General features: G+C 46.1%; 1 protein-coding gene across 1 annotated transcript; it reads right to left on the reverse strand.

Annotated features, from left to right (window-relative positions):
* Positions 1 to 8,940: 8,940 nt before the first annotated feature.
* LOC136481838 (disease resistance protein RGA5-like) lies at positions 8,941 to 13,335 on the reverse strand. The gene is made up of 2 exons (XM_066479121.1): positions 12,059 to 13,335; positions 8,941 to 11,414 (listed from the first exon to the last, which is right to left on the reverse strand). Exons 1-2 carry the CDS (start codon positions 12,880 to 12,882, stop codon positions 9,362 to 9,364), a joined length of 2,877 nt encoding a protein of 958 aa, XP_066335218.1. The 5' UTR covers positions 12,883 to 13,335; the 3' UTR covers positions 8,941 to 9,361.
* Between the last annotated feature and the right edge of the window lie 552 nt (positions 13,336 to 13,887).

Raw genomic sequence — 13,887 nt, forward strand, 5'->3', positions numbered from 1 at the left:
CGTCCAGTCATGAGTGGAACCTTACTATAAACAACCGAACGCTGGTGCTGGTGCGTCTGATCACTTCGAGCAGCGCATTCGGTCATCACTTCACCATTGGGATCGGGCGCTCAGTATTTCAAGAGAGGGATGATGTGGCAGCCATCCGTTGACCGGACGCTGGCAGGGTGCATCCAGTCTATCTGACCAGAGCGTCCGGTCACCACGAGTTGTGCCTAGTGAAGGGGAACAACGACTCTATTTCATGGGGGGGCTTCTATTTATGCCCAATGGCTGGCTCTAGCTCACTCTCTTGGCCATTTGCATTGACATAGCAACCTTGTGAGCTTAGCCAAAGCCCTCCCACTCATCTCCATCATAGATTCAACATCTTTGTGAGATTGGGAGTGAATCCAAGTGCATTGCTTGAGTGTTTGCATCTAGATGCACTTGGTGTTCATGTTTCACTGTGGGATTCGCTTGTTACTCTTGGTGGTTGCTGCCACCTAGATGACTTGGAGCAGCAAGGATCATCGAGCGGAGGTTGGTGATGTTCTCCGGCTCTGATCGTGGTGATTGTGAGGGGTTCTTGACCTTTCCCCGGCGGAGAGCCAAAAGGTACTCTAGTGAATTGCTCGTGGCTTGTGTGATCCTTATCTTGTGTTGGTTGTGCGGCACCCTATTGAGGGCTTGGCATGTGATGTCAATTAGAGCGTGAACCTCCAAGTGAGTGAATCGCCATAACGAGGACTAGCTTGCTGGCAAGCAAGTGAACCTCGGTAAAAAATTATTGTGCCATCATTTGATTTCGAGGTGATTGGTCTTCATTGGTATTCATCCTTGTGATTGATTGGTACACTCCTCGACACGGCGATATAACTATCTTTCTCTCTCCCTCTCTACATTACCGCAAACTAGTTATCAAGCTCTTCAGTGTAGCTAGTTGTGACAGCTTGTTAGTTTGGTTAGTGTGGCTCTTTAGTTAGTCTTTGAGAGCACACTAACTTAGTGTAGTGACATAGCCATTGTGTGGATAGAAACTATAGAAACTAGAATTGTGGTAGGTGGCTTGCATTTTTTGTAGGCTAGCGCAACACTTGCTTCACCTCATAATTGTCTAACCGGTTTGTTAAGTGTTGTTGTAGAAAATTTTAATAAGCTATTCACCCCCCCCTCTAGCCATTAGGACCTTTCAAGCTTGCCGCCAACCGACATTGTAGTCACCCCTGTGTGGTCATCCACCGCCCGCAGACACCATGTCAGATCCTCAATCGTGAGGGTTGATAGGTCCGGCATCATCTCGATGGAGAGAGCGATCTGGGTGTATTTGGGCGGTACGACGTGCAGGTACTTGGAGACTACCTCCTCATCGTCGATGACAATGCCGTGCGCCGCCAGTTGGTTGATGAGGGACTATAGCCAGAGGGTGAAGTCCTCCACCGCCTCCCCATCGCAGAACGCTAGGTCATCGTACTCCCACCGTAGTTCTTGCGCCTTCGCCTTCTTTGCGCGGTCGAACCCGACCCGCATGGCCTTGAGGGCATCCCAAGCTTCCTTGGCGGAGTCCTTCGACCCCAACAGCTCCCGGTACTCTAGAGGCATGGTGGCTAGGATTGCCTCCAGTGCTGAGTAGCCCCCTCTTCATCCTCGATGCCCTCGTCAATCGCCTTCCAGAGCCATCGGGCTCTGAGCTTGACCTTCATAGTCACCGACCACTCGCCATAGTTGGTGCGAGTGAGGACCGGCCAGTTGACTCTGCCAACATCCTGCACGGCTCTTTGGATGACCACCTCGCAACGCACCGGCGATCGGGACTGCCATGATGACTTCTCGCCACTGCCCTGACTGTCGTCGCCCTCCATCGTCGAAGGCGAACAGCCACCTCGGCTCTGATACCACTTGTTGGCCTGAGATCTCTCGCACGAGTGAGCAATCCACTCACCGACACTCTCGCACACTCACACTAGGCTAGAGGTTGAAGAGGGAGTGAGATCAGCACACACACACCGAACAAGTACCAGCGTTGGCCAAAACTCTGCTCGGGTGTTGTGAACTGAACTTCTGATGTCTATTGCTATTGTAACACCTTTGGTGTTATGAACTTGCTTAGTACTTAGATTAAGGCCTAAAAGAAATTAACAACATAAGTTTTCGGGTGTTAAAAAATTTAAAACTCACAAGAAAGGATAATTAAATTGTAGATCTCATTTCTATGAGAAGAAAAGCGAACGGGATATTGCGAGTTAGTTCAATGAATGTGTAAACATGCTTATGAAATTCTAATAACAAAAATAGGATAAGTTGTTTTAGATGTTCGACATGAAAAACGAGGTGTGGATGAGGTGTGGATCGAGCCGCTGCTGCCATCTCTCTTAGCCGCTCATCTCACCTACCTCGCCCCTGTCCGATGTGTGCGTTAATGAGGTGTGGATCGAGCCGCTGCTGCCCTCGCGCTCGCCCCCTCTGCGCTCTCTCCCGCGTGCTCACCTTCCCTCTCCTTGCCTCTACCGAGCCGAGAGCACACCATGGCCACCGCGACGAGTTCCTGCTGCTGCCGGCCGTAGCCATTTCCACCGCTCCCAGCCACCTCGCGCTGAACCGCCTGGCCACCTTGGCCAACGTCGGGCTATGGCCGCCACCGCCCCAGCCCATGTCCTCCTCCTCAGTGGCCCGCCACCATAGAGCGCCATGGTCGCCGCCCCTGCGAGTGGCCAGGCCACTCTTGGCCACCCTCAGCCGGGCCGCTACCTCCCGCGCCTACGGCCGAGACAGCCGCAGCTCCATGCCACCTCCATGCTGCTCGTCCGCTACCGCCGTTGCGCCCCAGCCGGCCGCCAGCGCTCGCGGCTGGACCGCCTTGGGACGCCTCTAGCAAGGCCACAGCCACCCACCGGTGCACCATGGCCACCCGCCACTGCCCCCTCGTGTCCCCCAACAGACCTTGCCGAGCCGCGCCACTGCCGCCCAGCGGTCGCCCCGCGTGCGTGCGTGGCCAGGGTGCCTCGGGCTGCCCTGGCCATGCCGCCACACCCACGGGAGCGGCAGACACCCTCGCTGCCCCTGCGCACCGCCTCCATCGTCGCCAGCCACCCACCGTGCCGAATTGGCCACCGGTCGGTTCCCCAGCCCCTGCTCTGCTCGTGAGAAGGAAGAAGGACGAGGGTGAGAATAGAAACTTTTCCAGGGCCCAATGCAAATCTGTGACTCATATGAATAGTGTCAAATAGTGTATGATGTACTGCGGGTTGATTAGGTAGAAGTGCGGGGGCTTTTCAGCAAAATGCGCGCCCCGCCTGGGCCTGGTGTCGCGCCACCTTCTAGGGCCCTGGCCGCGTGGGCCACAGGCGGTTGTGGGCCGCTGCCGCACGCGCCCCATGGGCCACTGCCATCCGTGCTCAGTTGGCTGCCGGCCTCCGCTGGGCCGCGTGCGCGTGTTTCGCGCTGGGCCGAGGCCGAGCCCTGTGTGGCCCTTTTTCCTTTTTCTTATTTGCAGAAACTTCATAAATCCGCCAAAAAGTGTAGAAAAATCACAAAAATGTCAAACCAATTTTCTTAAGTTTCTAAAATCATGATCTATCTGATAGTGTATTTCGTTCGCATAGGTTCTGTATGTTTTTAGGGTTGCTCTAATTATTTTAACATGTTTAATATTGTTAAGACATAAACTTGTAGGAATTTTCGTGATAAATCGGTGATAGTGTTTGCTCTAAAAATTTTACAGTAGGTTAAAAGTGTTATCAGGTGTTCTCTATAATTTTTTGTAGCTGCAGAGTAATTAAATTGCTAAGATAGCAAATGAGCCCTAGTTTGAATATATAGTAAATCAAATAAATGAAATAAAGAAACACCTTGGAATTGTATAACTAAAACACTTATTGGGAAATGACACATTTCTTGATGATGTTGATACATAGATTAGTACGTTAGTCATTAGAGCTAGCTTGTTAGTTCGTAGTATGTACTCTGTTTTAAGAGTTGTTGTTGCCTTGTTAATTAACTATTGCATCATCTCTGCATCGCATTGCATGCCATAATAGGGACGTCGATAGATCGCGGAGTCATCGGGAGTTGCTGGTGAGATGGTACTTTTGGAGATCGTGTCGCCAAGATGGAATATTAACTTTTGGTTATATGTTACTCAGGTAAGCCCCGGTGCATAACCCCTATTATTCTGCACTTTAATTTATGCTTGTGCACTAAGTTTTAAGGAGTTGAATGAAACCTACTTGCATATATATATATTTATCCTATGAGTCTTACTAGTATGATAGGATCGTGTAGATTGCTATGCTACAGGACTCCGGTAGAAGTCGAGTGATTATTTGTCACTCGCGAGAGATAGGAAAGATATTATTATTGCTATTATATTATTATCACCTGGAAAATATATATGAATGATAATTGGAGACCGGGCGGAATGGTGCTTTGGATCTGGACTTGGTTTGGCATTCGAGCGAGGCTCGGGATGCACTTGTTACGCCTGTGTCAGTTAAGGGCCGGTCGTTGCAATGGATGGTAGTCAGGTCACAGACTTATTATCCTGAACACATACTTGTGTATGGGCGTGGGAAAGCTAATTGCTCTCTTGTCATGGGTTCCGGCTCTTTTCGGACCGACTGATTGGAGGCAGGGATGGTGGAGGTCTAAGCACTGCACTGAGTCCAGGACTCAGGAGCGGGGGCTTCAAGTCCAAGTTTGGACGGGGACCTGGACCCCGTGATAAGAGAGTAGTCGGTTGGTCTTGCTTGTGCCTGGGGTATAAGCGGGGCGTGTGTTTCAGGGTACCCAGCTGGGATACATTAGTTCGCGAATCGCCGGGTGATCCGGTATGACTTGTCTACAGTCTAGCATCGTAGTAAGAACTGGAATATGAAATATGGTAAAATGGTTCTGATTGCTTACCATCTGGTTGAAAGTAGCACAGGTGCTTACCTAGAATGGATAGTTAATGAACTAGTGATGACTGCTAATAAAATTGAATATAAGGATGCACGCTTAGTAATGACTCCTGCAGATGCAATAAATCCATAATCCAGATAGCCTTGCATATTCCTTAGAGTCTTTTCTTATCTCCTGACGGGTAAGTCTTGCGGAGTACAATTGAGTACTCAGGGTTTCATTTCTTCCTGTTGCAGGTGACAGGCGGATGCTAAAGCTGACTCTTGTGTGTGGATTCCTCCTGGTGGCTCAGAGGGAATTCCTTTACGCTGCGATCCTAGTTTTTATTTATAACTCTCATCAAAGGTTTTTATAAATAGAAATTTTATAATATATTGTCATAGCTTATATATCAATGCTTCATCATGCCATGAATAGATATTTATTTCCGCTGTAACTCTGATCACATATTTATATTCCGCTGTTAAATCAAATTGTTCATAACTCTGATGCTGTATTAAAAGTGATGTAAGAAATGGCTTAAGAATGTTGTAAGCTTTATTCTCTCATTTGTGATCCTGATGGAAAAATATGGATTTTCGGGTTCTCACTTGGGGTGTGCTCGACGGAACTGCGTAACTTGGTGTCCTGCCTTGAGTACATAGTGTCTAATGGAAGACAAGTACTCCTGGAAAACATTAGATTAGACGGTTCTGCCACAGCTATGCATGAGTATATATACAACTCTAGCTGTACCTTGCTAGCTATGATGCGCGGATACTTCTACAGGGAAGCGTATCGCGTATCCGATACATATGGGATATGGATACGTCTTGAATACGTATCCTAGGCGTGTCTCAAAAATCAGATACGTATTGGCTCGGATACTTGTATCGGATACGGTTGGCGGCATGGGATACGGTTGCCATGAGCTAGTACATCGGGACATCCCTCTCTCACGGGCCTATCGGGATGACTGGATCCAGCGGCCGGTGGCCGGCGAGCTCCATCTCTGGCAGAATTCGACCGGCATGAAGCCTTGAATCTTCTGCTCCATTCTAATACTCTGATTTGGCTCCTTGATTTTCTCTGTATCATCCATCCCATCGCCGCCACGGGAGGTCGCCTGGTGCAGCATCAACAACGCCACCACTAGCGTTGGAAGAATCGCGCACTTCAGATGCAAATACTGTGTGGTCATCCTCGTATCCTACTGTACAATTAAATCAACATTTGCTTCCTATTCATAACGTGGAATCAATGTGTGCCCCAATGTGACAGAAGCAGTTCTTCAACAACTTCAAAACAAAATTGCAGAGGCTGGAGAAGAAAATTGAGTCATAATTGAATTTTCTCGTAAGGTCTCTGTGCTCCTTATTTCACCTTTTTAAATTAAATCGCTGCATTAGTTTGTTCTGTAATTTAAGTTGAACCCTAGATATCTATTTGTTGAACTCATGAAACTTACAATCGGTTTGTTATTCAGTTACTAAATATATTATTAAAGTATACCAGCCGTATCCCGTGTCATCGCTTTTTCAAAAATGGTGTATCCGCGTATCCGATGCTCGTATCCGTTTCTGAGCTGCATAGCTTGCCAGGTACAAGGGTGGTTGGCAAGTACTCCAACCCCCAACTACTCCTATATTATCCTAGTACACAGATATCGTTCCGTGTGACCTTCGATCCCCTCGCCGTAATCGGCAGTCACAGGCGCGCTGCCATGATCTAGTACATCGGGACATCCCTCTCTTACGCGCCTATCGGGATGACTGGATCCAGCGGCCGGTGGCCGGCGAGCTCCATCTCTGGCAGAATTCGACCGGCATGAAGCCTTGAATCTTCTGCTCCATTCTAATACTCTGATTTGGCTCCTTGATTTTCTCTGTATCATCCATCCCATCGCCGTCACGGGAGGTCGCCTGGTGCAGCATCTACAGCGCCACCACTAGTGTTGGAAGAATCGCGCACTTCAGATGCAAATACAGTGTGGTCATCCTCGTATCCTACTGTACAATTAAATCAACATTTGCTTCCTATTCATAACGTGGAATCAATGTGTGCCCCAATGTGACAGAAGCAGTTCTTCAACAACTTCAAAACAAAATTGCAGAGGCTGGAGAAGAAAATTGAGTCATAATTGAATTTTCTCGTAAGGTCTCTATGCTCCTTATTTCACCTTTTTAAATTAAATCGCTGCATTAGTTTGTTCTGTAATTTAAGTTGAACCCTAGATATCAATTTGTTGAACTCATGAAACTTGCAATCGGTTTGTTATTTAGTTACTAAATATATTATTAAAGTATACCAGCCGTATCCCCGTGTGATTGCTTTTTCAAAAATGGTGTATCCGCGTATCCGATACGTATCGTATCCGATACTCGTATCCGTATCTGAGCTGCATAGCTTGCCAGGTACAAGGGTGGTTGGCAAGTACTCCAACCCCCAACTACTCCTATCTAATCCTAGTACACAGACATGTCATATTGCCATGCTGCTACAGTGACTAGATGTGACAGTAGGACTGACTTTTATGACATCCCCTACTACGCGGGTACAAAGGGAGGAGCAGATTATTTCTAACAATCTGGACTAATATCTTTAAGGCCCACATATCAAGGTCAAAGCCATTGTTTGCAAGTTTTTCTATATATATTAAGAGACCATATACAAGGCGGGACAAATTGAGGGTCACTGATGCATTTTGCTTTACTAGTTTAAAGCAACTAGTGAGCTACCATGAGAAAGAAATGCAATAATGACCCATGCGAAGAATAATCTCAACACATAAAAGAAAAAACAGACTTTTCTAAAACGAAACCAAGTAAAAACAAGATAAATCCTTGCAAACGTCTAAGCATTATTAGAACTAAAAGACACGGTACCCTGACGAACTCAGATAAGTACAATCAGAGGTGCCGTGCAGTGGATGAGGATTGGGGGTGTTTGGTTCCACGGACTAAATTTTAGTCCATGTCACATAAGATGTTCGGATACTAATTAGAAGGATTAAACATGAGTTAATTATAAAACTAATTACACAAATGGTGACTAATTTAGAAGACGAATTTATTAAACCTAATTAACCCATCATTAGCACATATTTATTGTAGCGCCATATTGTCAAATCATGGACTAATTAGGCTTAAAAAATTCGTCTCATAAATTAGTCGCAATCTGTATAATTAGTTATTTTTTAATCTATATTTAATACTCTATGTATGTGTCTAAACACCCGATAGGACAGGGACTAAATTTCGGTCTAAGGAACCAAACAGGCCCAAGTGGATAACAACTCGAAATAGCATTCAATTGGTCATCGGGCTTCTAATATGGGATGGGATGGTCAGACGCCTGCTGCACCCCTGAGCCATGGAAAATATATCTTGATCAAGTCTTCTTACCTGGAGCATGGGACTATTAGGATGGACGCCTGCTGCGTCCCTGATGTCATTCTCCAAAGCCTCCACCTCATCAGCAACAGCAGCAGAGCAGTCAACATCGACGTCGACATGTTTGAGGCCTGCCAAATTCTGCAGACCAAGGACCAGGCCACCTTCCCATTTGAACTGGCACCGTGCCATCAGGGCCTTGTTTAGATTGCAAGTTTTTTCACTCTCTCTCTATCACATCAAATCTTTGGACACATGCATGGAGTATTAAATGTAGATAAAAAAAATAACTAATTACACAGTTTGTTTGTAAATTACGAGACGAATCTTTTGAGCCTAGTTAGGCCATGATTGGACAACGTGTTACGGTGCACTTGGAAATGTAGATAAAAAAAATAACATGTGTTACGGTGCACTTGGAACTGTAGCACAGAGCCGGAGAAGCTCGAATTTGTGGCTTCACCGGCTCCTCCTCTCCCATGCCTCTCCCTAATTCATTTTCTCCTCGATTTCCGAAACGGCTCTATGCTACAGTTCCAAGTGCACAAGACCCTTCTTAACATTAAAGCACTTCTAGTTCGTCTCAACGGTTCATTAATGATCAAAGGGGAGGAACCACAGTTTGCCCTCAAGCACCGTAACACATGTCACTAATAATTAACAGAAGAGTCACTGATGTATTCTACTCAAGCTTAAAATAACGTTCCACATGACACAAAAAATTTGGGAGTTACGTTACAAATACTTACAAATACTGATCGATCTTAATTTGGAAACAAATACAATAATGAACCAGGTGACGGATGAACTCAATGCATAAAAAAGAAGACTAGAATTTCTAAAATAAAATGAAGTGTTGTACCAGACAAAACTACGCAAGCAAACCTATCTAGGCATTGTCAGAACTAAAAGCCACATAGCAATTGGAACCACCAGTTTAAGCTCCCAGAAAGATTGAGATAGCTATCAACCAGCGGTGCCGCCTGCCATCCGAGAGGTCGAATTTGCCTTGTTCAATTCCTACATACTCCGTACGTACCTAAAAACGGAAAAACATATGATAATTGGTGGTCATACTTATTCTCCACATCATGTACTCACAATGGTCTTCATTAGGCTTCTACTATGGCATGGTCAGATGGACGCCTGCTGCGCCCCTGAGCCATTGCATATTGATATATTCTTTGGACCTGGAGTATGGGACGGTTGGGATGGACGGCTGCTGCGCCCCTGATGTCATCCTCCAAAGCCTCCACCTCGTATGCAACAGCACGGCCGCAGTTAATATCTATAGCCAGATGTTTGAGCCCTGCCAGGTTCTGCAACCCAAGGACACCTTCCCCAAACTTGAACTGGCACCGTGCCTTCAGTCCCAGCTTGAGCCTTTGGAGCTTTGGCATGGCTCCTGGCTCAAACTCCAATGGCCCCGCGTCACACAAAGAATTGTCGAAATGAAACTTGAGCAAACGCTGAAATCCTTGTCTGCTGATTGCATGCCTTGGGTAGACGATGCCTGAATCTAAATCTTTGCCAATGAATAAGACAACAGTAAGAGAGAGCAGCATGGGTAAATTTGCTAGGATATTTATTCCTTCCTTGCCTGCTTCACCACTGATAGAAATGCGGAGGCGGGTCAGGTTGACTAGTGAGCTAATTTGAGGGCCCATCCTATTTAAGTTATGTGTATCAAGACGAAGCATTTGAAGCGGTGGTGGAGTAGGGACACACGAAGCCATGAATGAACATGTGCCATCACGATCACTATGCCACACATGTAGTTCTCGCAGGTGCCTGAACAGCCTGGAGAGCGTTGAGATACATGCTTCCTTGTGATCCTTCATATCACGTAATTCAGTAGAGTATGGCCAATTAATTTTAAGTAATTTCAGATTGGTCAGATCACCGAGTCCTTGGATAAACTTTACAGATTGAATACCCAAATCGATCCATGATAGCTCTTCCAACGCCTGTAGACTTCTGATTCCATCAGGTAGGCGCACCGAGTCATCGACAAAAAGGCGCACCAACTTATGCAACTGGATAATACATGGTAGGTTTTCAAGCTTGGCCAATCTCACGTCTAGTGTCTCTAGACGTTGCAGCTTTTCTACATCTTTTGGAAGCTTGCTGGCCGAAAATTTGTTGTCTATCCTCAAGGACTTCAACAGACCTAAACTTTTGACATTTCCAAGAGAGCATTCACCAACCTCACCTTCTATATTCAGCACTCGCAAGACTTGGCTGTTTAAGAACTCTGTGGCATGCTTATTAACCAAAACTGAATTTGAGCCAAAGATAATGATGGATCGGATCTGAGCTCCATTTTTTATCATCTTGGCAATCTCTTCCGTCCGGGAAGAAATGTCTTTTTGGATGGATAGACGGCGAATCTTGTTCGAAGAATAATTTTTAGAAAAACCATTACCATTCCATATAGTAATAAAGTTGTCCTCCACGGCCTTTGATACAATGAACTCAAGTATGACATCATGAACTCTGCACTGTTTCACTGTTGCACCATGTCCCCCAACCTTGGTTGGCTGCACCAAACTTCTATTGATGAGCTCATTCAAGTAACTTCTCCCTAGCTGCTCCATACTTTCCCTGTCCTGTCCAGGAATCAGTCCTTCGGCTACCCATAACAATATCAACTGTTGGCAATCAATCAAAGAATCCTCTGGAAACACACTCAGATATAGCAAACAGCTCTTTAGATGGTGAGGAAGGTCAACGTAACTCAGCAGCATAATTCTTTTCATCTTATCAATGGGAGAATCTTTGTCAACTGCAGCAGCAATAGACCTCAATACATTGACCCAGACTTCCACTGCTTTGCTTCTGTTTGCTAATAAACCAGCTATACTGATTATGGCTAGTGGTAAGCCGCAACATTTCTTTAAAATATCATCGGATACTTTCCTCAAATCTGGGTGGCAATCATCACCGGACAAAAATAACCTCTTAAAGAATAATCTTTGGGAGTCCTCATGACTAAGGGGCTTTGCTTGATACATTTGTGCAGCAATACCAGTACAACAAGATTTGGCTACCGCTTCAATGCGTGTTGTAGTAATAATTCTGCTTCCATTGTCATTGACAGGTAAGGCAGATCGTACAAGCTCCCATGCTGATACACTCCAGATATCATCAATCAAGATGAAGTACCTGCACACATTGGTTGTGGAATCACGTTATTAATTATGTAAGGCAAACCATGAATTGAAGCGTATTCCAGTGAAGTTAAAGATGTCGGAGAAATGTAAGATGGATCGTAGTGGCACACTTTTTTATCAGTAATTATTACACATGAGAAATACAGTCCGTAAACTACCATTATTTAAAAAATATGTCACAACCTCCAAAATGGTAAGTGCCGCATTAGAACACCTAGAGCCCCACTCAAAAGACATGACGCATTCAGTTCAAAAGCTGAGTTCCAAAATGAGATATTTATGGATATTTAGAATTCTGGTCATATTTTCCAAGAAGTAATTTTACTGAGTATGGATTAGATGGTGTAAAGTAAATTTTTTACCAAGATGATGCACAGTTGACTTGAGTTTGTTCATTGTTGCAACATCTTTAATGATGACATTTGATAGATATGCTGAGCCATTGAAGTATCTGAGGTAATTTTATGCTGTCAAGGTTATTAGGCCAGGAAAAAAAGAATCATTTTTTAAAATTCCCAGAAAATTTCATAAATGGCCTAATAATTAGGTGAGCTCATGTGATGAACAAATATTGCACGACATTATTCTAGCTAGATGAACTGGTTAACTATTAGAAAAAGAAATAATATTGATTACCTCTTGTCCTTTAAGCATTCTTTCACTGTGCGGATGAGCTGCTCAACTGTCTCTAACATCTGTCCTCCATGGCTCTTGCTTATTTGAGACAATATATTTCTAAGAAGTTCCTTCATATCTGGAGTTTGTGATACAGACACAAAAGCCCGGCTATCAAAAGCAGTTTCAGTGATTTTGTGGTACACCTCCATGGCGAGAGTGGTCTTCCCCTGTCCAGCTAGCCCATAGATGGACACCACCTTGTGCACTTTGTCTTCACATCTCAATAAGCTGATGATCTCCTCACGAGGAGCAACGATTCCAACAAGATCCCTGGCCTCCTGAAAGAGTGCAGGTGCTCGAGGATCCAAGAGCACCATTGGCTGAGATGAAGAGGCGAGGAGACACTGATTGATGTCGTAGTAGCGTTTCCCCCGCTCGCTCTGCTCGCTCACGAGCCTCTTGAGTCGTCGGATCTCCTCTGCGATTCCTCTGTCCTTGAACATCGTTTTCACCATTTGAATGGCCTTGTGCACGAAGTTGGCTGTGGAACCTCCATCTCCATGGCTGTGATTGAGCACAAAACGGTCGATGCAATCCTCAATATCGTAGGACAGCTCACGCACCTTGCTCCTCCAGTCTTTGGCGAGTGGATCGATCTGGTCGTCGTCCTTGTCTTCGAGCCTCAGCAGCATGGCTTCCATGGTGCGCAGCTCGTCTTGCAGAGACCGGATCCCTTGCTTGACGTCTCTGGCGAGGTTGTACTTGTCGGTGAGCATGGCGGCCAGCTTGTTGATGACGGAGCCCAACACACCCGTGGCGGCGCTCGCCATCATTTCGGCCATCTTGACTCGCGACTACTGGCTGAGTGAAATGCTAGCTAGCTTGTGCGGTGGTATGAGAGAGGATAGGTGATTCAGTTCTCAGGTTAAAGTGGGGCAAACAACAACGCATCCCATTAGTTAAATATATAATGGGATTCGATTCTATTTCTACGGCTGAGCACTGGGAATGACACGAAGTTTCCTTCCACTTTCCTCCGTAACCACTTTCTTCCACCAACTCTCTCTCTCTCTCTCTCTCTCTCTCTCTCTCTCTCTCAGTTTTTCTATTTCAGCCAGGCCATCTCAATCCGCAAGCCATGTGACGATAAGTGCTGCTGTGCTGGCCGACGCGCAACTTGCGATGTCACGCCAGGAAGTAAAAACAATATTCAACTTGGAACGACACGAAGCTTCCTTCCACTTTCCTCCGTAACAACTTTCTTCCACCAACTCTCTCTCTCTCAGTTTTTCTATTTCGGCCAGGCCATTTCAATCTACAAGCCATGTGACGATAAGTGCTGCTGTGCTGGCCGACGGTGACCGGCGCGCAACTTGCGATGTCACACCAGGAATAAAAAATGAAGTACCCAAACGGCGACTAGAGACGGTGAACGAGAGACTCAAATTTCTTTCCAAAACTTAGGTCGCTGTCCTAAAATCAAACCCTAAACCCAAACACACGGGAGAGTAGAGATTCAGGAGCCAACTAGGTGGCTGGATGTCTATGGTGATGACCAAGAGACACAGCGGGACCCTAGAGAAACGACCAAGCAAAGCCCTCGACGAAACACCTCAAAGCCGAGAAGTCTGCACAAGACCGGACTGTCTGCAGTCCAAGCGCGGACTATCCGCGGAAGAGGGGTCGGACTGTCCATGGTCTGCGTCGTTCTATCCGCCGGCCAGAACTTCGAAAACATACTGGCGAGAAACAGTTCTGGTCTGGACTGTTCACAACAGCGGCGGACTGTCCGCGGTCAGGGCCCGGACTGTCCGCGCCTGTGCTGAAATGAAACAGTACAGACAGCC

Source organism: Miscanthus floridulus, chromosome 9 (genome assembly GCF_019320115.1).
Source record: "Miscanthus floridulus cultivar M001 chromosome 9, ASM1932011v1, whole genome shotgun sequence".
NCBI classification, from domain to species: Eukaryota; Viridiplantae; Streptophyta; class Magnoliopsida; order Poales; family Poaceae; genus Miscanthus; species Miscanthus floridulus.

What these genes read in the sequence shown, in the direction of transcription:
- LOC136481838 (XM_066479121.1), bottom strand. Translation starts at nt 12,882, where the DNA reads ATGGCCGAAATGATGGCGAGCGCCGCCACGGGTGTGTTGGGCTCCGTC. An exon ending in GAATGCTTAAAGGACAAGAG is followed by an intron (nt 11,415 to 12,058) that starts GTAATCAATATT and finishes CAATGTGTGCAG; the next exon opens with GTACTTCATCTTGATTGATG.